This window comes from Saccoglossus kowalevskii, chromosome 6, assembly GCF_978046115.1.
Source record: "Saccoglossus kowalevskii chromosome 6, keSacKowa6.1, whole genome shotgun sequence".
NCBI lineage: Eukaryota > Metazoa > Hemichordata > Enteropneusta > Harrimaniidae > Saccoglossus > Saccoglossus kowalevskii.
In genome coordinates this window covers 164,418-190,217 of record NC_140646.1, presented here as the reverse complement: position 1 = coordinate 190,217, position 25,800 = coordinate 164,418, and the positions used below count along the sequence as shown (strand labels likewise).

Genomic DNA, 25,800 nt, shown 5'->3' with positions numbered 1-25,800 from the left:
CAGCTGACAGGCTGCTTGTTGTAATGTGCATTGCTAACAGCGGAGCTATCTCAGCTGACAGGCTGCTTGTTGTAATGTGCATTGCTAACAGCGGAGCTATCTCAGCTGACAGGCTGCTTGTTGTAATGTGCATTGCTAACAGCGGAGCTATCTCAGCTGACAGGCTGCTTGTTGTAATGTGCATTGCTAACAGTGGAGCTATTTCAGCCGACAGGCTGCTTGTTGTAATGTGCATTGCTAACAGCGGAGCTATCTCAGCTGACAAGCTGCTTGTTGTAATGTACATTGCTAACAGCGGAGCTATCTCAGCTGACAGGCTGCTTGTTGTAATGTGCATTGCTAACAGCGGAGCTATCTCAGCTGACAGGCTGCTTGTTGTAATGTGCATTGCTAACAGCGGAGCTATCTCAGCTGACAGGCTGCTTGTAATGTGCATTGCTAACAGCGGAGCTATCTCAGCTGACAGGCTGCTTGTTGTAATGTGCATTGCTAACAGCGGAGCTATCTCAGCTGACAGGCTGCTTGTTGTAATGTGCATTGCTAACAGCGGAGCTATCTCAGCTGACAGGCTGCTTGTTGTAATGTGCATTGCTAACAGCGGAGCTATCTCAGCCGACAGACTGCTTGTTGTAATGTGCATTGCTAACAGCGGAGCTATCTCAGCTGACAGGCTGCTTGTTGTAATGTGCATTGCTAACAGCGGAGCTATCTCAGCCGACTGACTGCTTGTTGTAATGTGCATTGCTAACAGCGGAGCTATCTCAGCTGACAGGCTGCTTGTTGTAATGTGCATTGCTAACAGCGGAGCTATCTCAGCTGACAGGCTGCTTGTTGTAATGTGCATTGCTAACAGCGGAGCTATCTCAGCTGACAGGCTGCTTGTTGTAATGTGCATTGCTAACAGTGGAGCTATCTCAGCCGACAGGCTGCTTGTTGTAATGTGCATTGCTAACAGCGGAGCTATCTCAGTCAACAGGCTGCTTGTTGTAATGTGCATTGCTAACAGCGGAGCTATCTCAGCTGACAGACTTCTTGTTGTAATGTGCATTGCTAACAGCGGAGCTATCTCAGCTGACAGGCTGCTTGTTGTAATGTGCATTGCTAACAGTGGAGCTATCTCAGCCGACAGGCTGCTTGTTGTAATGTGCATTGCTAACAGCGGAGCTATCTCAGCTGACAGGCTGCTTGTTGTAATGTGCATTGCTAACAGCGGAGCTATCTCAGCTGACAGGCTGCTTGTTGTAATGTGCATTGCTAACAGCGGAGCTATCTCAGCTGACAGGCTGCTTGTTGTAATGTGCATTGCTAACAGCGGAGCTATCTCAGCTGACAGGCTGCTTGTTGTAATGTGCATTGCTAACAGCGGAGCTATCTCAGCTGACAGGCTGCTTGTTGTAATGTGCATTGCTAACAGTGGAGCTATCTCAGCCGACAGGCTGCTTGTTGTAATGTGCATTGCTAACAGCGGAGCTATCTCAGCTGACAGGCTGCTTGTTGTAATGTGCATTGCTAACAGCGGAGCTATCTCAGCTGACAGGCTGCTTGTTGTAATGTGCATTGCTAACAGCGGAGCTATCTCAGCTGACAGGCTGCTTGTTGTAATGTGCATTGCTAACAGCAGAGCTATCTCAGCTGACAGGCTGCTTGTTGTAATGTGCATTGCTAACAGCGGAGCTATCTCAGCTGACAAGCTGCTTGTTGTAATGTGCATTGCTAACAGTGGAGCTATCTCAGCTGACAGGCTGCTTGTTGTAATGTGCATTGCTAACAGCAGAGCTATCTCAGCTGACAGGCTGCTTGTTGTAATGTGCATTGCTAACAGCGGAGCTATCTCAGCTGACAGGCTGCTTGTTGAAATGTGCATTGCTAACAGCGGAGCTATCTCAGCCGACAGGCTGCTTGTTATAATGTGCATTGCTAACAGCGGAGCTATCTCAGCTGACAGGCTGCTTGTTGTAATGTGCATTGCTAACAGCGGAGCTATCTCAGCTGACAGGCTGCTTGTTGTAATGTGCATTGCTAACAGCGGAGCTATCTCAGCTGACAGGCTGCTTGTTGTAATGTGCATTGCTAACAGCGGAGCTATCTCAGCTGACAGGCTGCTTGTAATGTGCATTGCTAACAGCGGAGCTATCTCAGCTGACAGGCTGCTTGTTGTAATGTGCATTGCTAACAGCGGAGCTATCTCAGCTGACAGGCTGCTTGTTGTAATGTGCATTGCTAACAGCGGAGCTATCTCAGCTGACAGGCTGCTTGTTGTAATGTGCATTGCTAACAGCGGAGCTATCTCAGCTGACAGACTGCTTGTTGTAATGTGCATTGCTAACAGCGGAGCTATCTCAGCTGACAGACTGCTTGTTCTAATGTGCATTGCTAACAGCGGAGCTATCTCAGCTGACAGGCTGCTTGTTGTAATGTGCATTGCTAACAGCGGAGCTATCTCAGCTGACAGACTGCTTGTTGTAATGTGCATTGCTAACAGCGGAGCTATCTCAGCTGACAGGCTGCTTGTTGTAATGTGCATTGCTAACAGCGAAGCTATCTCAGCTGACAGGCTGCTTGTTGTAATGTGCATTGCTAACAGCGGAGCTATCTCAGCTGACAGGCTGCTTGTTGTATTGTGCATTGCTAACTGCGGAGCTATCTCAGCTGACAGGCTGCTTGTTGAAATGTGCATTGCTAACAGCGGAGCTATCTCAGCCGACAGGCTGCTTGTTATAAGGTGCATTGCTAACAGCGGAGCTATCTCAGCTGACAGACTGCTTGTTGAAATGTGCATTGCTAACAGCGGAGCTATCTCAGCTGACAGACTGCTTGTTGAAATGTGCATTGCTAACAGCGGAGCTATCTCAGCTGACAGGCTGCTTGTTGTAATGTGCATTGCTAACAGCAGAGCTATCTCAGCCGACAGGCTGCTTGTTGTAATGTGCATTGCTAACAGCGGAGCTATCTCAGCTGACAGGCTGCTTGTTGAAATGTGCATTGCTAACAGCGGAGCTATCTCAGCCGACAGGCTGTTTGTTATAATCTGCATTGCTAACAGCGGAGCTATCTCAGCTGACAGGCTGCTTGTTGTAATGTGCATTGCTAACAGCGGAGCTATCTCAGCTGACAGGCTGCTTGTTGTAATGTGCATTGCTAACAGTGGAGCTATCTCAGCCGACAGGCTGCTTGTTGTAATGTGCATTGCTAACAGCGGAGCTATCTCAGCTGACATGCTGCTTGTTGTAATGTGCATTGCTAACAGCAGAGCTATCTCAGCTGACAGGCTGCTTGTTGTAATGTGCATTGCTGACAGCGGAGCTATCTCAGCTGACAGGCTGCTTGTTGTAATGTGCATTGCTAACAGCGGAGCTATCTCAGCTGACAGGCTGCTTGTTGTAATGTGCATTGCTAACAGTGGAGCTATCTCAGCTGACAGGCTGCTTGTTGTAATGTGCATTGCTAACAGTGGAGCTATCTCAGCCGACAGGCTGCTTGTTGTAATGTGCATTGCTAACAGCGGAGCTATCTCAGCTGACATGCTGCTTGTTGTAATGTGCATTGCTAACAGCGGAGCTATCTCAGCTGACAGGCTGCTTGTTGTAATGTGCATTGCTAACAGCGGAGCTATCTCAGCTGACAGGCTGCTTGTTGTAATGTGCATTGCTAACAGCGGAGCTATCTCAGCTGACAGGCTGCTTGTAATGTGCAGTGCTAACAGCGGAGCTATCTCAGCTGACAGGCTGCTTGTTGTAATGTGCATTGCTAACAGCAGAGCTATCTCAGCTGACAGGCTGCTTGTTGTAATGTGCATTGCTAACAGCGGAGCTATCTCAGCTGACAGACTGCTTGTTGTAGTGTGCATTGCTAACAGCGGAGCTATCTCAGCTGACAGACTGCTTGTTGTAATGTGCATTGCTAACAGCGGAGCTATCTCAGCTGGTAGGCTGCTTGTTGTAATGTGCATTGCTAACAGTGGAGCTATCTCAGCCGACAGGCTGCTTGTTGTAATGTGCATTGCTAACAGCGGAGCTATCTCAGCTGACAGGCTGCTTGTTATAATGTGCATTGCTAACAGCGGAGCTAACTCAGCTGACAGGCTGCTTGTTATAATGTGCATTGCTAACAGCGGAGCTATCTCAGCTGTCAGGCTGCTTGTTATAATATGCATTGCTAACAGCGGAGCTATCTCAGCTGACAGGCTGCTTGTTATAATATGCATTGCTAACAGCGGAGCTATCTCAGCTGACAGGCTGCTTGTTGTAATGTGCATTGCTAACAGCGGAGCTATCTCAGCCGACAGGCTGCTTGTTGTAATGTGCATTGCTAACAGCGGAGCTATCTCAGCTGACAGACTGCTTGTTGAAATGTGCATTGCTAACAGCGGAGCTATCTCAGCTGACCGGCTGCTTGTTGAAATGTGCATTGCTAACAGCAGAGCTATCTCAGCTGACAGGCTGCTTGTTGTAATGTGCATTGCTAACAGCGGAGCTATCTCAGCTGACAGGCTGCTTGTTGAAATGTGCATTGCTAACAGCGGAGCTATCTCAGCCGACAGGCTGCTTGTTATAATGTGCATTGCTAACAGCGGAGCTATCTCAGCCGACAGGCTGCTTGTTGTAATGTGCATTGCTAACAGCGGAGCTATCTCAGCTGACAGGCTGCTTGTTGTAATGTGCATTGCTAACAGCGGAGCTATCTCAGCTGACAGACTGCTTGTTGTAATGTGCATTGCTAACAGTGGAGCTATCTCAGCTGACAGGCTGCTTGTTGTAATGTGCATTGCTAACAGCGGAGCTATCTCAGCCGACAGGCTGCTTGTTGTAATGTGCATTGCTAACAGCGGAGCTATCTCAGCTGACAGACTGCTTGTTGTAATGTGCATTGCTAACAGCGGAGCTATCTCAGCTGACAGACTGCTTGTTGTAATGTGCATTGCTAACAGCGGAGCTATCTCAGCTGACAGGCTGCTTGTTGAAATGTGCATTGCTAACAGCGGAGCTATCTCAGCTGACAGGCTGCTTGTTGTAATGTGCATTGCTAACAGCGGAGCTATCTCTGCTGACAGACTTCTTGTTGTAATGTGCATTGCTAACAACGGAGCTATCTCAGCTGACAGGCTGCTTGTTGTAATGTGCATTGCTAACAGTGGAGCTATCTCAGCCGACAGGCTGCTTGTTGTAATGTGCATTGCTAACAGCGGAGCTATCTCAGCTGACAGGCTGCTTGTTGTAATGTGCATTGCTAACAGTGGAGCTATCTCAGCTGACAGGCTGCTTGTTGTAATGTGCATTGCTAACAGTGGAGCTATCTCAGCCGACAGGCTGCTTGTTGTAATGTGCATTGCTAACAGCGGAGCTATCTCAGCTGACAGGCTGCTTGTTGTAATGTGCATTGCTAACAGTGGAGCTATCTCAGCTGACAGGCTGCTTGTTGTATTGTGCATTGCTAACAGCGGAGCTATCTCAGCTGACAGGCTGCTTGTTGTAATGTGCATTGCTAACAGCGGAGCTATCTCAGCTGACAGGCTGCTTGTTGTAATGTGCATTGCTAACAGCGGAGCTATCTCAGCTGACAGGCTGCTTGTTGTAATGTGCATTGCTAACAGTGGAGCTATTTCAGCCGACAGGCTGCTTGTTGTAATGTGCATTGCTAACAGCGGAGCTATCTCAGCTGACAGGCTGCTTGTTGTAATGTACATTGCTAACAGCGGAGCTATCTCAGCTGACAGGCTGCTTGTTGTAATGTGCATTGCTAACAGCGGAGCTATCTCAGCTGACAGGCTGCTTGTTGTAATGTGCATTGCTAACAGCGGAGCTATCTCAGCTGACAGGCTGCTTGTAATGTGCATTGCTAACAGCGGAGCTATCTCAGCTGACAGGCTGCTTGTTGTAATGTGCATTGCTAACAGCGGAGCTATCTCAGCTGACAGGCTGCTTGTTGTAATGTGCATTGCTAACAGCGGAGCTATCTCAGCTGACAGGCTGCTTGTAATGTGCATTGCTAACAGCGGAGCTATCTCAGCTGACAGGCTGCTTGTTGTAATGTGCATTGCTAACAGCGGAGCTATCTCAGCTGACAGGCTGCTTGTTGTAATGTGCATTGCTAACAGCGGAGCTATCTCAGCTGACAGGCTGCTTGTTGTAATGTGCATTGCTAACAGCGGAGCTATCTCAGCCGACAGACTGCTTGTTGTAATGTGCATTGCTAACAGCGGAGCTATCTCAGCCGACAGACTGCTTGTTGTAATGTGCATTGCTAACAGCGGAGCTATCTCAGCTGACAGGCTGCTTGTTGTAATGTGCATTGCTAACAGCGGAGCTATCTCAGCCGACAGACTGCTTGTTGTAATGTGCATTGCTAACAGCGGAGCTATCTCAGCTGACAGGCTGCTTGTTGTAATGTGCATTGCTAACAGCGGAGCTATCTCAGCTGACAGGCTGCTTGTTATAATGTGCATTGCTAACAGCGGAGCTATCTCAGCTGACAGGCTGCTTGTTGTAATGTGCATTGCTAACAGCGGAGCTATCTCAGCTGACAGGCTGCTTGTTGTAATGTGCATTGCTAACAGCGGAGCTATCTCAGCTGACAGGCTGCTTGTTGTAATGTGCATTGCTAACAGCGGAGCTATCTCAGCTGACAGGCTGCTTGTAATGTGCATTGCTAACAGCGGAGCTATCTCAGCTGACAGGCTGCTTGTTGTAATGTGCATTGCTAACAGCGGAGCTATCTCAGCTGACAGGCTGCTTGTTGTAATGTGCATTGCTAACAGCGGAGCTATCTCAGCTGACAGGCTGCTTGTTGTAATGTGCATTGCTAACAGCGGAGCTATCTCAGCTGACAGACTGCTTGTTGTAATGTGCATTGCTAACAGCGGAGCTATCTCAGCTGACAGACTGCTTGTTGTAATGTGCATTGCTAACAGCGGAGCTATCTCAGCTGACAGGCTGCTTGTTGTAATGTGCATTGATAACAGCGGAGCTATCTCAGCTGACAGACTGCTTGTTGTAATGTGCATTGCTAACAGCGGAGCTATCTCAGCTGACAGGCTGCTTGTTGAAATGTGCATTGCTAACAGCGGAGCTATCTCAGCTGACAGGCTGCTTGTTGTAATGTGCATTGCTAACAGCGGAGCTATCTCAGCTGACAGGCTGCTTGTTGTAATGTGCATTGCTAACAGCGAAGCTATCTCAGCTGACAGGCTGCTTGTTGTAATGTGCATTGCTAACAGCGGAGCTATCTCAGCTGACAGGCTGCTTGTTGTAATGTGCATTGCTAACTGCGGAGCTATCTCAGCTGACAGGCTGCTTGTTGAAATGTGCATTGCTAACAGCGGAGCTATCTCAGCCGACAGGCTGCTTGTTATAAGGTGCATTGCTAACAGCGGAGCTATCTCAGCTGACAGACTGCTTGTTGAAATGTGCATTGCTAACAGCGGAGCTATCTCAGCCGACAGGCTGCTTGTTGTAATGTGCATTGCTAACAGCGGAGCTATCTCAGCTGACAGACTGCTTGTTGAAATGTGCATTGCTAACAGCGGAGCTATCTCAGCTGACAGGCTGCTTGTTGTAATGTGCATTGCTAACAGCAGAGCTATCTCAGCCGACAGGCTGCTTATTGTAATGTGCATTGCTAACAGCGGAGCTATCTCAGCTGACAGGCTGCTTGTTGAAATGTGCATTGCTAACAGCGGAGCTATCTCAGCCGACAGGCTGTTTGTTATAATGTGCATTGCTAACAGCGGAGCTATCTCAGCTGACAGGCTGCTTGTTGTAATGTGCATTGCTAACAGCGGAGCTATCTCAGCTGACAGGCTGCTTGTTGTAATGTGCATTGCTAACAGTGGAGCTATCTCAGCCGACAGGCTGCTTGTTGTAATGTGCATTGCTAACAGCGGAGCTATCTCAGCTGACATGCTGCTTGTTGTAATGTGCATTGCTAACAGCGGAGCTATCTCAGCTGACAGGCTGCTTGTTGTAATGTGCATTGCTGACAGCGGAGCTATCTCAGCTGACAGGCTGCTTGTTGTAATGTGCATTGCTAACAGCGGAGCTATCTCTGCTGACAGGCTGCTTGTTGTAATGTGCATTGCTAACAGTGGAGCTATCTCAGCTGACAGGCTGCTTGTTGTAATGTGCATTGCTAACAGTGGAGCTATCTCAGCCGACAGGCTGCTTGTTGTAATGTGCATTGCTATCAGCGGAGCTATCTCAGCTGACATGCTGCTTGTTGTAATGTGCATTGCTAACAGCGGAGCTATCTCAGCTGACAGGCTGCTTGTTGTAATGTGCATTGCTAACAGCGGAGCTATCTCAGCTGACAGGCTGCTTGTTGTAATGTGCATTGCTAACAGCGGAGCTATCTCAGCTGACAGGCTGCTTGTAATGTGCAGTGCTAACAGCGGAGCTATCTCAGCTGACAGGCTGCTTGTTGTAATGTGCATTGCTAACAGCAGAGCTATCTCAGCTGACAGGCTGCTTGTTGTAATGTGCATTGCTAACAGCGGAGCTATCTCAGCTGACAGACTGCTTGTTGTAATGTGCATTGCTAACAGCGGAGCTATCTCAGCTGACAGACTGCTTGTTGTAATGTGCATTGCTAACAGCGGAGCTATCTCAGCTGGTAGGCTGCTTGTTGTAATGTGCATTGCTAACATTGGAGCTATCTCAGCCGACAGGCTGCTTGTTGTAATGTGCATTGCTAACAGCGGAGCTATCTCAGCTGACAGGCTGCTTGTTATAATGTGCATTGCTAACAGCGGAGCTAACTCAGCTGACAGGCTGCTTGTTATAATGTGCATTGCTAACAGCGGAGCTATCTCAGCTGACAGGCTGCTTGTTATAATATGCATTGCTAACAGCGGAGCTATCTCAGCTGACCGGCTGCTTGTTGAAATGTGCATTGCTAACAGCAGAGCTATCTCAGCTGACAGGCTGCTTGTTGTAATGTGCATTGCTAACAGCGGAGCTATCTCAGCTGACAGGCTGCTTGTTGAAATGTGCATTGCTAACAGCGGAGCTATCTCAGCCGACAGGCTGCTTGTTATAATGTGCATTGCTAACAGCAGAGCTATCTCAGCCGACAGGCTGCTTGTTGTAATGTGCATTGCTAACAGCGGAGCTATCTCAGCTGACAGGCTGCTTGTTGTAATGTGCATTGCTAACAGCGGAGCTATCTCAGCTGACAGACTGCTTGTTGTAATGTGCATTGCTAACAGTGGAGCTATCTCAGCTGACAGGCTGCTTGTTGTAATGTGCATTGCTAACAGCGGAGCTATCTCAGCCGACAGGCTGCTTGTTGTAATGTGCATTGCTAACAGCGGAGCTATCTCAGCTGACAGACTGCTTGTTGTAATGTGCATTGCTAACAGCGGAGCTATCTCAGCTGACAGACTGCTTGTTGTAATGTGCATTGCTAACAGCGGAGCTATCTCAGCTGACAGGCTGCTTGTTGAAATGTGCATTGCTAACAGCGGAGCTATCTCAGCTGACAGGCTGCTTGTTGTAATGTGCATTGCTAACAGCGGAGCTATCTCAGTCAACAGGCTGCTAGTTGTAATGTGCATTGCTAACAGCGGAGCTATCTCTGCTGACAGACTTCTTGTTGTAATGTGCATTGCTAACAGCGGAGCTATCTCAGCTGACAGGCTGCTTGTTGTAATGTGCATTGCTAACAGTGGAGCTATCTCAGCCGACAGGCTGCTTGTTGTAATGTGCATTGCTAACAGCGGAGCTATCTCAGCTGACAGGCTGCTTGTTGTAATGTGCATTGCTAACAGTGGAGCTATCTCAGCTGACAGGCTGCTTGTTGTAATGTGCATTGCTAACAGCGGAGCTATCTCAGCTGACAGGCTGCTTGTTGTAATGTGCATTGCTAACAGCGGAGCTATCTCAGCTGACAGGCTGCTTGTTGTAATGTGCATTGCTAACAGCGGAGCTATCTCAGCTGACAGGCTGCTTGTTGTAATGTGCATTGCTAACAGTGGAGCTATTTCAGCCGACAGGCTGCTTGTTGTAATGTGCATTGCTAACAGCGGAGCTATCTCAGCTGACAGGCTGCTTGTTGTAATGTACATTGCTAACAGCGGAGCTATCTCAGCTGACAGGCTGCTTGTTGTAATGTGCATTGCTAACAGCGGAGCTATCTCAGCTGACAGGCTGCTTGTTGTAATGTGCATTGCTAACAGCGGAGCTATCTCAGCTGACAGGCTGCTTGTAATGTGCATTGCTAACAGCGGAGCTATCTCAGCTGACAGGCTGCTTGTTGTAATGTGCATTGCTAACAGCGGAGCTATCTCAGCTGACAGGCTGCTTGTTGTAATGTGCATTGCTAACAGCGGAGCTATCTCAGCTGACAGGCTGCTTGTTGTAATGTGCATTGCTAACAGCGGAGCTATCTCAGCCGACAGACTGCTTGTTGTAATGTGCATTGCTAACAGCGGAGCTATCTCAGCTGACAGGCTGCTTGTTGTAATGTGCATTGCTAACAGCGGAGCTATCTCAGCCGACTGACTGCTTGTTGTAATGTGCATTGCTAACAGCGGAGCTATCTCAGCTGACAGGCTGCTTGTTGTAATGTGCATTGCTAACAGCGGAGCTATCTCAGCTGACAGGCTGCTTGTTGTAATGTGCATTGCTAACAGCGGAGCTATCTCAGCTGACAGGCTGCTTGTTGTAATGTGCATTGCTAACAGTGGAGCTATCTCAGCCGACAGGCTGCTTGTTGTAATGTGCATTGCTAACAGCGGAGCTATCTCAGTCAACAGGCTGCTTGTTGTAATGTGCATTGCTAACAGCGGAGCTATCTCAGCTGACAGACTTCTTGTTGTAATGTGCATTGCTAACAGCGGAGCTATCTCAGCTGACAGGCTGCTTGTTGTAATGTGCATTGCTAACAGTGGAGCTATCTCAGCCGACAGGCTGCTTGTTGTAATGTGCATTGCTAACAGCGGAGCTATCTCAGCTGACAGGCTGCTTGTTGTAATGTGCATTGCTAACAGCGGAGCTATCTCAGCTGACAGGCTGCTTGTTGTAATGTGCATTGCTAACAGCGGAGCTATCTCAGCTGACAGGCTGCTTGTTGTAATGTGCATTGCTAACAGCGGAGCTATCTCAGCTGACAGGCTGCTTGTTGTAATGTGCATTGCTAACAGCGGAGCTATCTCAGCTGACAGGCTGCTTGTTGTAATGTGCATTGCTAACAGCGGAGCTATCTCAGCTGACAGGCTGCTTGTTGTAATGTGCATTGCTAACAGTGGAGCTATCTCAGCCGACAGGCTGCTTGTTGTAATGTGCATTGCTAACAGCGGAGCTATCTCAGTCAACAGGCTGCTTGTTGTAATGTGCATTGCTAACAGCGGAGCTATCTCAGCTGACAGACTTCTTGTTGTAATGTGCATTGCTAACAGCGGAGCTATCTCAGCTGACAGGCTGCTTGTTGTAATGTGCATTGCTAACAGTGGAGCTATCTCAGCCGACAGGCTGCTTGTTGTAATGTGCATTGCTAACAGCGGAGCTATCTCAGCTGACAGGCTGCTTGTTGTAATGTGCATTGCTAACAGCGGAGCTATCTCAGCTGACAGGCTGCTTGTTGTAATGTGCATTGCTAACAGCGGAGCTATCTCAGCTGACAGGCTGCTTGTTGTAATGTGCATTGCTAACAGCGGAGCTATCTCAGCTGACAGGCTGCTTGTTGTAATGTGCATTGCTAACAGCGGAGCTATCTCAGCTGACAGGCTGCTTGTTGTAATGTGCATTGCTAACAGTGGAGCTATCTCAGCCGACAGGCTGCTTGTTGTAATGTGCATTGCTAACAGCGGAGCTATCTCAGCTGACAGGCTGCTTGTTGTAATGTGCATTGCTAACAGCGGAGCTATCTCAGCTGACAGGCTGCTTGTTGTAATGTGCATTGCTAACAGCGGAGCTATCTCAGCTGACAGGCTGCTTGTTGTAATGTGCATTGCTAACAGCGGAGCTATCTCAGCTGACAGGCTGCTTGTTGTAATGTGCATTGCTAACAGCGGAGCTATCTCAGCTGACAAGCTGCTTGTTGTAATGTGCATTGCTAACAGTGGAGCTATCTCAGCTGACAGGCTGCTTGTTGTAATGTGCATTGCTAACAGCAGAGCTATCTCAGCTGACAGGCTGCTTGTTGTAATGTGCATTGCTAACAGCGGAGCTATCTCAGCTGACAGGCTGCTTGTTGAAATGTGCATTGCTAACAGCGGAGCTATCTCAGCTGACAGGCTGCTTGTTATAATGTGCATTGCTAACAGCGGAGCTATCTCAGCTGACAGGCTGCTTGTTGTAATGTGCATTGCTAACAGCGGAGCTATCTCAGCTGACAGGCTGCTTGTTGTAATGTGCATTGCTAGCAGCGGAGCTATCTCAGCTGACAGGCTGCTTGTAATGTGCATTGCTAACAGCGGAGCTATCTCAGCTGACAGGCTGCTTGTTGTAATGTGCATTGCTAACAGCGGAGCTATCTCAGCTGACAGGCTGCTTGTTGTAATGTGCATTGCTAACAGCGGAGCTATCTCAGCTGACAGGCTGCTTGTAATGTGCATTGCTAACAGCGGAGCTATCTCAGCTGACAGGCTGCTTGTTGTAATGTGCATTGCTAACAGCGGAGCTATCTCAGCTGACAGGCTGCTTGTTGTAATGTGCATTGCTAACAGCGGAGCTATCTCAGCTGACAGGCTGCTTGTTGTAATGTGCATTGCTAACAGCGGAGCTATCTCAGCCGACAGACTGCTTGTTGTAATGTGCATTGCTAACAGCGGAGCTATCTCAGCTGACAGGCTGCTTGTTGTAATGTGCATTGCTAACAGCGGAGCTATCTCAGCCGACTGACTGCTTGTTGTAATGTGCTTTGCTAACAGCGGAGCTATCTCAGCTGACAGGCTGCTTGTTGTAATGTGCATTGCTAACAGCGGAGCTATCTCAGCTGACAGGCTGCTTGTTGTAATGTGCATTGCTAACAGCAGAGCTATCTCAGCTGACAGGCTGCTTGTTGTAATGTGCATTGCTAACAGTGGAGCTATCTCAGCTGACAGGCTGCTTGTTGTAATGTGCATTGCTAACAGTGGAGCTATCTCAGCCGACAGGCTGCTTGTTGTAATGTGCATTGCTAACAGCGGAGCTATCTCAGCTGACAGGCTGCTTGTTGTAATGTGCATTGCTAACAGCGGAGCTATCTCAGCTGACAGGCTGCTTGTTGAAATGTGCATTGCTAACAGCGGAGCTATCTCAGCTGACAGGCTGCTTGTTATAATGTGCATTGCTAATAGCGGAGCTATCTCAGCTGACAGGCTGCTTGTTGTAATGTGCATTGCTAACAGCGGAGCTATCTCAGCTGACAGGCTGCTTGTTGTAATGTGCATTGCTAACAGCGGAGCTATCTCAGCTGACAGGCTGCTTGTTGTAATGTGCATTGCTAACAGCGGAGCTATCTCAGCTGACAGGCTGCTTGTAATGTGCATTGCTAACAGCGGAGCTATCTCAGCTGACAGGCTGCTTGTTGTAATGTGCATTGCTAACAGCGGAGCTATCTCAGCTGACAGGCTGCTTGTTGTAATGTGCATTGCTAACAGCGGAGCTATCTCAGCTGACAGGCTGCTTGTAATGTGCATTGCTAACAGCGGAGCTATCTCAGCTGACAGGCTGCTTGTTGTAATGTGCATTGCTAACAGCGGAGCTATCTCAGCTGACAGGCTGCTTGTTGTAATGTGCATTGCTAACAGCGGAGCTATCTCAGCTGACAGGCTGCTTGTTGTAATGTGCATTGCTAACAGCGGAGCTATCTCAGCCGACAGACTGCTTGTTGTAATGTGCATTGCTAACAGCGGAGCTATCTCAGCTGACAGGCTGCTTGTTGTAATGTGCATTGCTAACAGCGGAGCTATCTCAGCCGACTGACTGCTTGTTGTAATGTGCATTGCTAACAGCGGAGCTATCTCAGCTGACAGGCTGCTTGTTGTAATGTGCATTGCTAACAGCGGAGCTATCTCAGCTGACAGGCTGCTTGTTGTAATGTGCATTGCTAACAGCGGAGCTATCTCAGCTGACAGGCTGCTTGTTGTAATGTGCATTGCTAACAGTGGAGCTATCTCAGCCGACAGGCTGCTTGTTGTAATGTGCATTGCTAACAGCGGAGCTATCTCAGTCAACAGGCTGCTTGTTGTAATGTGCATTGCTAACAGCGGAGCTATCTCAGCTGACAGACTTCTTGTTGTAATGTGCATTGCTAACAGCGGAGCTATCTCAGCTGACAGGCTGCTTGTTGTAATGTGCATTGCTAACAGTGGAGCTATCTCAGCCGACAGGCTGCTTGTTGTAATGTGCATTGCTAACAGCGGAGCTATCTCAGCTGACAGGCTGCTTGTTGTAATGTGCATTGCTAACAGCGGAGCTATTTCAGCTGACAGGCTGCTTGTTGTAATGTGCATTGCTAACAGCGGAGCTATCTCAGCTGACAGGCTGCTTGTTGTAATGTGCATTGCTAACAGCGGAGCTATCTCAGCCGACAGGCTGCTTGTTGTAATGTGCATTGCTAACAGCGGAGCTATCTCAGCTGACAGGCTGCTTGTTGTAATGTGCATTGCTAACAGTGGAGCTATCTCAGCCGACAGGCTGCTTGTTGTAATGTGCATTGCTAACAGCGGAGCTATCTCAGCTGACAGGCTGCTTGTTGTAATGTGCATTGCTAACAGCGGAGCTATCTCAGCTGACAAGCTGCTTGTTGTAATGTGCATTGCTAACAGTGGAGCTATCTCAGCTGACAGGCTGCTTGTTGTAATGTGCATTGCTAACAGCGGAGCTATCTCAGCTGACAAGCTGCTTGTTGTAATGTGCATTGCTAACAGTGGAGCTATCTCAGCTGACAGGCTGCTTGTTGTAATGTGCATTGCTAACAGCAGAGCTATCTCAGCTGACAGGCTGCTTGTTGTAATGTGCATTGCTAACAGCGGAGCTATCTCAGCTGACAGGCTGCTTGTTGAAATGTGCATTGCTAACAGCGGAGCTATCTCAGCTGACAGGCTGCTTGTTATAATGTGCATTGCTAACAGCGGAGCTATCTCAGCTGACAGGCTGCTTGTTGTAATGTGCATTGCTAACAGCGGAGCTATCTCAGCTGACAGGCTGCTTGTTGTAATGTGCATTGCTAACAGCGGAGCTATCTCAGCTGACAGGCTGCTTGTTGTAATGTGCATTGCTAACAGCGGAGCTATCTCAGCTGACAGGCTGCTTGTAATGTGCATTGCTAACAGCGGAGCTATCTCAGCTGACAGGCTGCTTGTTGTAATGTGCATTGCTAACAGCGGAGCTATCTCAGCTGACAGGCTGCTTGTTGTAATGTGCATTGCTAACAGCGGAGCTATCTCAGCTGACAGACTGCTTGTTGTAATGTGCATTGCTAACAGCGGAGCTATCTCAGCTGACAGACTGCTTGTTGTAATGTGCATTGCTAACAGCGGAGCTATCTCAGCTGACAGGCTGCTTGTTGTAATGTGCATTGCTAACAGCGGAGCTATCTCAGCTGACAGACTGCTTGTTGTAATGTGCATTGCTAACAGCGGAGCTATCTCAGCTGACAGGCTGCTTGTTGAAATGTGCATTGCTAACAGCGGAGCTATCTCAGCTGACAGGCTGCTTGTTGTAATGTGCATTGCTAACAGCGGAGCTATCTCAGCTGACAGGCTGCTTGTTGTAATGTGCATTGCTAACAGCGAAGCTATCTCAGCTGACAGGCTGCTTGTTGTAATGTGCATTGCTAACAGCGGAGTTATCTCAGCTGACAGGCTGCTTGTTGTAATGTGCATTGCTAACTGCGGAGCTATCTCAGCTGACAGGCTGCTTGTTGAAATGTGCATTGCTAACAGCGGAGCTATCTCAGTCGACAGGCTGCTTGTTATAAGGTGCATTGCTAACAGCGGAGCTATCTCAGCTGACAGACTGCTTGTTGAAATGTGCATTGCTAACAGCGGAGCTATCTCAGCCGACAGGCTGCTTGTTGTAATGTGCATTGCTAACAGCGGAGCTATCTCAGCTAACAGACTGCTTGTTGAAATGTGCATTGCTAACAGCGGAGCTATCTCAGCTGACAGGCTGCTTGTTGTAATGTGCATTGCTAACAGCAGAGCTATCTCAGCTGACAGGCTGCTTGTTGTAATGTGCATTGCTAACAGCGGAGCTATCTCAGCTGACAGGCTGCTTGTTGAAATGTGCATTGCTAACAGCGGAGCTATCTCAGCCGACAGGCTGCTTGTTATAATGTGCATTGCTAACAGCGGAGCTGTCTCAGCTGACAGGCTGCTTGTTGTAATGTGCATTGCTAACAGCGGAGCTATCTCAGCTGACAGGCTGCTTGTTGTAATGTGCATTGCTAACAGTGGAGCTATCTCAGCCGACAGGCTGCTTGTTGTAATGTGCATTGCTAACAGCGGAGCTATCTCAGCTGACATGCTGCTTGTTGTAATGTGCATTGCTAACAGCGGAGCTATCTCAGCTGACAGGCTGCTTGTTGTAATGTGCATTGCTAACAGCGGAGCTATCTCAGCTGACAGGCTGCTTGTTGTAATGTGCATTGCTAACAGCGGAGCTATCTCAGCTGACAGGCTGCTTGTTGTAATGTGCATTGCTAACAGTGGAGCTATCTCAGCTGACAGGCTGCTTGTTGTAATGTGCATTGCTAACAGTGGAGCTATCTCAGCCGACAGGCTGCTTGTTGTAATGTGCATTGCTAACAGCGGAGCTATCTCAGCTGACATGCTGCTTGTTGTAATGTGCATTGCTAACAGCGGAGCTATCTCAGCTGACAGGCTGCTTGTTGTAATGTGCATTGCTAACAGCGGAGCTATCTCAGCTGACAGGCTGCTTGTTGTAATGTGCATTGCTAACAGCGGAGCTATCTCAGCTGACAGGCTGCTTGTAATGTGCATTGCTAACAGCGGAGCTATCTCAGCTGACAGGCTGCTTGTTGTAATGTGCATTGCTAACAGCAGAGCTATCTCAGCTGACAGGCTGCTTGTTGTAATGTGCATTGCTAACAGCGGAGCTATCTCAGCTGACAGACTGCTTGTTGTAATGTGCATTGCTAACAGCGGAGCTATCTCAGCTGACAGACTGCTTGTTGTAATGTGCATTGCTAACAGCGGAGCTATCTCAGCTGGTAGGCTGCTTGTTGTAATGTGCATTGCTAACAGTGGAGCTATGTCAGCCGACAGGCTGCTTGTTGTAATGTGCATTTCTAACAGCGGAGCTATCTCAGCTGACAGGCTGCTTGTTATAATGTGCATTGCTAACAGCGGAGCTAACTCAGCTGACAGGCTGCTTGTTATAATGTGCATTGCTAACAGCGGAGCTATCTCAGCTGACAGGCTGCTTGTTATAATATGCATTGCTAACAGCGGAGCTATCTCAGCTGACAGGCTGCTTATAATATGCATTGCTAACAGCGGAGCTATCTCAGCTGACAGGCTGCTTGTTGTAATGTGCATTGCTAACAGCGGAGCTATCTCAGCCGACAGGCTGCTTGTTGTAATGTGCATTGCTAACAGCGGAGCTATCTCAGCTGACAGACTGCTTGTTGAAATGTGCATTGCTAACAGCGGAGCTATCTCAGCTGACCGGCTGCTTGTTGAAATGTGCATTGCTAACAGCAGAGCTATCTCAGCTGACAGGCTGCTTGTTGTAATGTGCATTGCTAACAGCGGAGCTATCTCAGCTGACAGGCTGCTTGTTGAAATGTGCATTGCTAACAGCGGAGCTATCTCAGCCGACAGGCTGCTTGTTATAATGTGCATTGCTAACAGCGGAGCTATCTCAGCCGACAGGCTGCTTGTTGTAATGTGCATTGCTAACAGCGGAGCTATCTCAGCTGACAGGCTGCTTGTTGTAATGTGCATTGCTAACAGCGGAGCTATCTCAGCTGACAGACTGCTTGTTGTAATGTGCATTGCTAACAGTGGAGCTATCTCAGCTGACAGGCTGCTTGTTGTAATGTGCATTGCTAACAGCGGAGCTATCTCAGCCGACAGGCTGCTTGTTGTAATGTGCATTGCTAACAGCGGAGCTATCTCAGCTGACAGACTGCTTGTTGTAATGTGCATTGCTAACAGCGGAGCTATCTCAGCTGACAGACTGCTTGTTGTAATGTGCATTGCTAACAGCGGAGCTATCTCAGCTGACAGGCTGCTTGTTGAAATGTGCATTGCTAACAGCGGAGCTATCTCAGCTGACAGGCTGCTTGTTGTAATGTGCATTGCTAACAGCGGAGCTATCTCAGCTGACAGGCTGCTTGTTGTAATGTGCATTGCTAACAGCGGAGCTATCTCAGCCGACAGGCTGCTTGTTGAAATGTGCATTGCTAACAGCGGAGCTATCTCAGCTGACAGGCTGCTTGTTGAAATGTGCATTGCTAACAGCGGAGCTATCTCAGCTGACAGACTGCTTGTTGTAATGTGCATTGCTAACAGCGGAGCTATCTCAGCTGACAGGCTGCTTGTTGTAATGTGCATTGCTAACAGCGAAGCTATCTCAGCTGACAGGCTGCTTGTTGTAATGTGCATTGCTAACAGCGGAGTTATCTCAGCTGACAGGCTGCTTGTTGTAATGTGCATTGCTAACTGCGGAGCTATCTCAGCTGACAGGCTGCTTGTTGAAATGTGCATTGCTAACAGCGGAGCTATCTCAGCCGACAGGCTGCTTGTTATAAGGTGCATTGCTAACAGCGGAGCTATCTCAGCTGACAGACTGCTTGTTGAAATGTGCATTGCTAACAGCGGAGCTATCTCAGCCGACAGGCTGCTTGTTGTAATGTGCATTGCTAACAGCGGAGCTATCTCAGCTAACAGACTGCTTGTTGAAATGTGCATTGCTAACAGCGGAGCTATCTCAGCTGACAGGCTGCTTGTTGTAATGTGCATTGCTAACAGCAGAGCTATCTCAGCTGACAGGCTGCTTGTTGTAATGTGCATTGCTAACAGCGGAGCTATCTCAGCTGACAGGCTGCTTGTTGAAATGTGCATTGCTAACAGCGGAGCTATCTCAGCCGACAGGCTGCTTGTTATAATGTGCATTGCTAACAGCGGAGCTATCTCAGCTGACAGGCTGCTTGTTGTAATGTGCATTGCTAACAGCGGAGCTATCTCAGCTGACAGGCTGCTTGTTGTAATGTGCATTGCTAACAGTGGAGCTATCTCAGCCGACAGGCTGCTTGTTGTAATGTGCATTGCTAACAGCGGAGCTATCTCAGCTGACATGCTGCTTGTTGTAATGTGCATTGCTAACAGCGGAGCTATCTCAGCTGACAGGCTGCTTGTTGTAATGTGCATTGCTAACAGCGGAGCTATCTCAGCTGACAGGCTGCTTGTTGTAATGTGCATTGCTAACAGCGGAGCTATCTCAGCTGACAGGCTGCTTGTTGTAATGTGCATTGCTAACAGTGGAGCTATCTCAGCTGACAGGCTGCTTGTTGTAATGTGCATTGCTAACAGTGGAGCTATCTCAGCCGACAGGCTGCTTGTTGTAATGTGCATTGCTAACAGCGGAGCTATCTCAGCTGACAGGCTGCTTGTTGTAATGTGCATTGCTAACAGCGGAGCTATCTCAGCTGACATGCTGCTTGTTGTAATGTGCATTGCTAACAGCGGAGCTATCTCAGCTGACAGGCTGCTTGTTGTAATGTGCATTGCTAACAGCGGAGCTATCTCAGCTGACAGGCTGCTTGTAATGTGCATTGCTAACAGCGGAGCTATCTCAGCTGACAGGCTGCTTGTAATGTGCATTGCTAACAGCGGAGCTATCTCAGCTGACAGGCTGCTTGTTGTAATGTGCATTGCTAACAGCAGAGCTATCTCAGCTGACAGGCTGCTTGTTGTAATGTGCATTGCTAACAGCGGAGCTATCTCAGCTGACAGACTGCTTGTTGTAATGTGCATTGCTAACAGCGGAGCTATCTCAGCTGACAGACTGCTTGTTGTAATGTGCATTGCTAACAGCGGAGCTATCTCAGCTGGTAGGCTGCTTGTTGTAATGTGCATTGCTAACAGTGGAGCTATGTCAGCCGACAGGCTGCTTGTTGTAATGTGCATTGCTAACAGCGGAGCTATCTCAGCTGACAGGCTGCTTGTTATAATGTGCATTGCTAACAGCGGAGCTAACTCAGCTGACAGGCTGCTTGTTATAATGTGCATTGCTAACAGCGGAGCTATCTCAGCTGACAGGCTGCTTGTTATAATATGCATTGCTAACAGCGGAGCTATCTCAGCTGACAGGCTGCTTGTTATAATATGCATTGCTAACAGCGGAGCTATCTCAGCTGACAGGCTGCTTGTTGTAATGTGCATTGCTAACAGCGGAGCTATCTCAGCCGACAGGCTGCTTGTTGTAATGTGCATTGCTAACAGCGGAGCTATCTCAGCTGACCGGCTGCTTGTTGAAATGTGCATTGCTAACAGCAGAGCTATCTCAGCTGACAGGCTGCTTGTTGTAATGTGCATTGCTAACAGCGGAGCTATCTCAGCTGACAGGCTGCTTGTTGAAATGTGCATTGCTAACAGCGGAGCTATCTCAGCCGACAGGCTGCTTGTTATAATGTGCATTGCTAACAGCGGAGCTATCTCAGCCGACAGGCTGCTTGTTGTAATGTGCATTGCTAACAGCGGAGCTATCTCAGCTGACAGACTGCTTGTTGTAATGTGCATTGCTAACAGCGGAGCTATCTCAGCTGACAGACTGCTTGTTGTAATGTGCATTGCTAACAGCGGAGCTATCTCAGCTGACAGGCTGCTTGTTGAAATGTGCATTGCTAACAGCGGAGCTATCTCAGCTGACAGGCTGCTTGTTGTAATGTGCATTGCTAACAGCGGAGCTATCTCAGCTGACAGGCTGCTTGTTGTAATGTGCATTGCTAACAGCGGAGCTATCTCAGCCGACAGGCTGCTTGTTGAAATGTGCATTGCTAACAGCGGAGCTATCTCAGCTGACAGGCTGCTTGTTGAAATGTGCATTGCTAACAGCGGAGCTATCTCAGCTGACAGACTGCTTGTTGTAATGTGCATTGCTAACAGCGGAGCTATCTCAGCTGACAGGCTGCTTGTTGTAATGTGCATTGCTAACAGCGAAGCTATCTCAGCTGACAGGCTGCTTGTTATAATGTGCATTGCTAACAGCGGAGCTATCTAAGCTGACAGACTGCTTGTTGTAATGTGCATTGCTAACAGCGGAGCTATCTCAGCTGACAGACTGCTTGTTGTAATGTGCATTGCTAACAGTGGAGCTATCTCAGCTGACAGGCTGCTTGTTGTAATGTGCATTGCTAACAGCGGAGCTATCTCAGCTGACAGGCTGCTTGTTGTAATGTGCATTGCTAACAGCGGAGCTATCTCAGCTGACAGGCTGCTTGTTGTAATGTGCATTGCTAACAGCGGAGCTATCTCAGCTGACAGGCTGCTTGTTGTAACGTGCATTGCTAACAGCGGAGCTATCTCAGCTGACAGACTGCTTGTTGTAATGTGCATTGCTAACAGTGGAGCTATCTCAGCTGACAGGCTGCTTGTTGTAATGTGCATTGCTAACAGCGGAGCTATCTCAGCCGACAGGCTGCTTGTTGTAATGTCCATTGCTAACAGCGGAGCTATCTCAGCTGACAGACTGCTTGTTGTAATGTGCATTGCTAACAGCGGAGCTATCTCAGCTGACAGGCTGCTTGTTGTAATGTGCATTGCTAACAGCGGAGCTATCTCAGCTGACAGACTGCTTGTTGTAATGTGCATTGCTAACAGCGGAGCTATCTCAGCTGACAGGCTGCTTGTTGAAATGTGCATTGCTAACAGCGGAGCTATCTCAGCCGACAGGCTGCTTGTTATAATGTGCATTGCTAACAGCGGAGCTATCTCTGCTGACAGGCTGCTTGTTGTAATGTGCATTGCTAACAGCGGAGCTATCTCAGCTGACAGGCTGCTTGTTGTAATGTGCATTGCTAACAGCGGAGCTATCTCAGCTGACAGACTGCTTGTTGTAATGTGCATTGCTAACAGTGGAGCTATCTCAGCTGACAGGCTGCTTGTTGTAATGTGCATTGCTAACAGCGGAGCTATCTCAGCCGACAGGCTGCTTGTTGTAATGTGCATTGCATGTGTAATATTAATTATCTTTATTACACTGTAATGTAATGTTAACTTCATCTTAGGCACAAAAATAAGAACAAAACTGAAAATGTATGTTATTTGTTCAGTTAACATCAAAGAACATTGAAATCACTTCACATGGTACAAGTTTTCAGCATTTCTTGTTCATATTTCTCCTGTCTTTGTGTTTGTAGTTGATAGATGTTGCAAGTAAACTTGGACCAGCATTGCAAGTAGGAGAGAACCTAGTTTGGAAACCGCCCCAGGCTCAGCCATCTAAGCCGCAGCAGGTTGAAACTAGTCGAGTTGCATCCAAACCATTAGCTGAGCTGCCTACTCCACCAAGTCATGACCCCAATAAAGATCAAATGAAGGAAAAAGAGAAAGAAAAGGAAAAAGAGAAAGAAAAGGAAAAAGAAACAATGGCTTTAGCATAGTTGTATATACATGTATTCTAGATTTTTGGTCCAACTAAATGTGCAAAACATTTTATTTTTCTGCAAATGGTTTAAAAATATTTATGAATACTGTGATGTGTTTATTAAAATTTCTGTTTTACTTCCCGTATATAGATTTTCTTTGTATGGTCACCCCTTCCATATATGGAGAAATGTGTCACATGACCTGGTACAGCTTTACTGAATCTATTGTATGCAATTTTGGCAAAAATGGCAAATTATGTGCATTTGGTTTCAAATTAAAAATGAAATTATAAACAAATATATAAAAATTGCAAAATGTGACACCAAGATTTTGGCTGGCATACACACCGCATGTAAAATCCATTGTTTGTTTGCACGAAATTCAATCACGCGCTGTGCGGCGACCGCCGCCCTTTAAAGCCTTTGTTGTATCTCTGAAACCCTACCAGTATATGATTTGTAATTTTTGCTTGGAATGCTGGGTAATCCCTGTAAAATGTTGTTCACTCTATAATATATATAGAGGGCAGTATATTACAAAACTTGTGTGATTTTCAGACATTATGGAAAAATATACTGTAAAAGGGTTAATTATTCACCGGGTTTTAAGGTAGATATGCAGTTTACCTGACAGGTATTTTAATTAGTTAATTAGGAAACCAAGATGACCTCCCTTGTCCACAAAACTATTTATTTTCGGAAAGCTTATTGTATGAATTTTAAAGTTTTGTTAGTATTTTATTTTTATGGACACTGTAGTTTGAAATATGCACAAAAATGTGCTTTTTTGGTCAAAAGTGATTTAAAAAAAATTAGCTTCTAAACCATGCTTCTGTTTCCCGTGAAAATTGGTTTATGTGTACATCTGTTTACTATGAAGAAAGTGCCGTCTTGAAAACTGTCTACCAGTTGTCAATTTTGTAGGGCAGCAGCTCAAATTTCACAACTTCAAGTTTATGCATAAATTAACACCCAGGCTAGTTGTCTGTACGATTTCTGTAACACTATTCAACTAAAAACAATGCCCCGACGGCGTTTTGAAGATAAACACATTGCCAATCATTTGTGAAAATTTCAAAACAAAAGATCAAAGCGTCTAGGAGCTATTTTTTTTAAAGTTCTGGAATGTGCACTAAAAAGAAGCTGAGATAATTGCTAATTTGCATAACGATTCACTCAGTAAGAAGTTTGCTAATGCTCATAATTAAAATGGCTGTTACAGTTTCAAATTTTAATGTATTATCGTTTTGTAAAAAGTTAAATACTGTGCATAATATGGAGACCCCGTCATTTCTTTTTTTCACAATGTTTTTTTTTTATTATTTATGTACAGCCATGCTAAATCTTGCTAAGCATTCAAAAGAGACAATTTTGCACCTGTTATCTATATTTTAAAATCGTTTTTTGAGTATGTTCCACTATTCACAATTCTACCAAATTTCAACAGTCTATAGCCAAGACTTTTTGGATAATAAAAAGCAAAAAAAAAAAAATCACCACAAAGTGCCCACGAACCTGCATCTCTACCTTAATTTGGCTTATTTTGCTGACTTGAAAATGTACTAAATTAAAACCCAATGAATATGTAAAATTGAGCATAGAACACATTATCTAAATGATAAAACCGTGAATTTTAAACCCACTGAATATGCCTGAAATGCTAAATCAGCAAAATTTAAACCCAATGAAAATTAGTCATTTTACAGTAATCAGTTTATTTTCTGGAAGTTCCATTCATTTCAACATTTCTTGCAGTGCATTTTTATTCATCTGAAAAGCTTTAGATTATCAGTCCGTCCATCATACATAGCACCTTCCAATCCAGGAAAACACAGTCACTAAAAGTTCTGTTCAACTTTATCATTATTGCTTAACCATGTATTTTATGTGACAACAATATACTGCTATACCATATATGTATATATATTTATGTTATTATTGCTTTTCCTGAATTATTTTATTTGTGTTCTTGAGATTTAATATGTATATTCGAACTGTATGCTGGCCACACAAAAAATAACGTTCAAGTTATATTTCTTTTTTATTACGATGGTTTGTCATAGATTACTTAGTTGTAAATTTGGAATGTCTTGTTCTTTGAGGCTCATCTTAATAAATAATTTCAAGTAAATAATAATATATTCTGTTGCCATGACTGAACCTCAAAATTAAACAAACTTATCAGTAGTACTGCAGTAATACATGAAAATCTTATTAGTGGTATGAGACCTGAAATAGACCTGAAATAGAGTGCTACCATAGTTTACCAAAATGTGCGCTCCAGGGACCAACAAAAGGTCCATTCCTGCCTATGCTTCATAATGTAGTAAGTGCCATTTTTTTAAAAAACAATGTAGCACCATGTTTTTATTCCCATAACAGATACTTTAAAATTATGCTTTAAGTAAATAAAACAAAATAAATTTCTTAATGAAACCACTGTCAAATGACATTTTATTGTCATGCACATTTCTTGTGGTCAGTTGCAGCTCCTGCAGTAACTCCAGATTGCGTTTAAGTTACAACTTGTTACATGTTTATTTGATAACAACTAATAACACAAAAGAAATATTATCATATTGACTTAGAGTATTAATGGATTTCTTCATCATGGTGACATGCATCATGTACGTTTGCCAAGCACACAACACTGAAAACAAACATTAGCAATCCACTGATACACCCAATCTGATTAAAATAAGATCCTAGTTTGTTTGCTGGTATTTTTTTTAAGTTTTGGTAATCGCGAAAGCCAAAACTTTAAAAAAATATCAGCAAACAAATTTAAACAAAAAATAATAGAATATATGAAAAAAATATGAATTATATTATTTTGACAAAAAAAAAAAAAAAAAAAAGCCCAAACTAGGATCTTATTTTAATCAGATTGTGATACACCGTGACATTTTCAGAAAAGTTTTGCATATTGCTATAATTTCAGATGGCAAATATTATTAATGATTTGCTCATAGAAATTTTGTGAAGATCAAAAATATAGGTTGTTGTGACAGTTTTTCTGAAAAAAAAAATAGAACAATTTTTGTTCATTTTGTCAAATGATATTTTTGTAAATTTTAATGATAGAACACATTGAGTTACATGTGCACGCTATTTGTCATTAATCTATCAACATTATATAAATGCTTTCAGAATAATTATAAAAATGGAAGCAACCTATTTCACTCAAAAACTGGCAACAAAGTGTGTAAATTTAAAAATTTCTTTTTAAACATTTTGCTCACAATTCCAAACAATGAGTGTGCTTTT

At 45.9% G+C, this 25,800-nt stretch overlaps 1 protein-coding gene across 1 annotated transcript in view; it reads left to right on the top strand.

Annotated features, from left to right (window-relative positions):
* Window positions 1–24,670, top strand: part of LOC102802424 (BBSome complex member BBS4-like) — a 70,771-nt gene extending 46,101 nt beyond the window's left edge. Inside the window, exon 13 of the mRNA XM_085499924.1 lies at window positions 22,306–24,670. Within this exon, the coding sequence (XP_085356050.1) occupies window positions 22,306–22,548 (243 nt within the window). The 3' untranslated portion in view covers window positions 22,549–24,670. The remainder of the gene's footprint in view (window positions 1–22,305) is intronic.
* The last annotated feature ends 1,130 nt before the right edge of the window (window positions 24,671–25,800 follow it).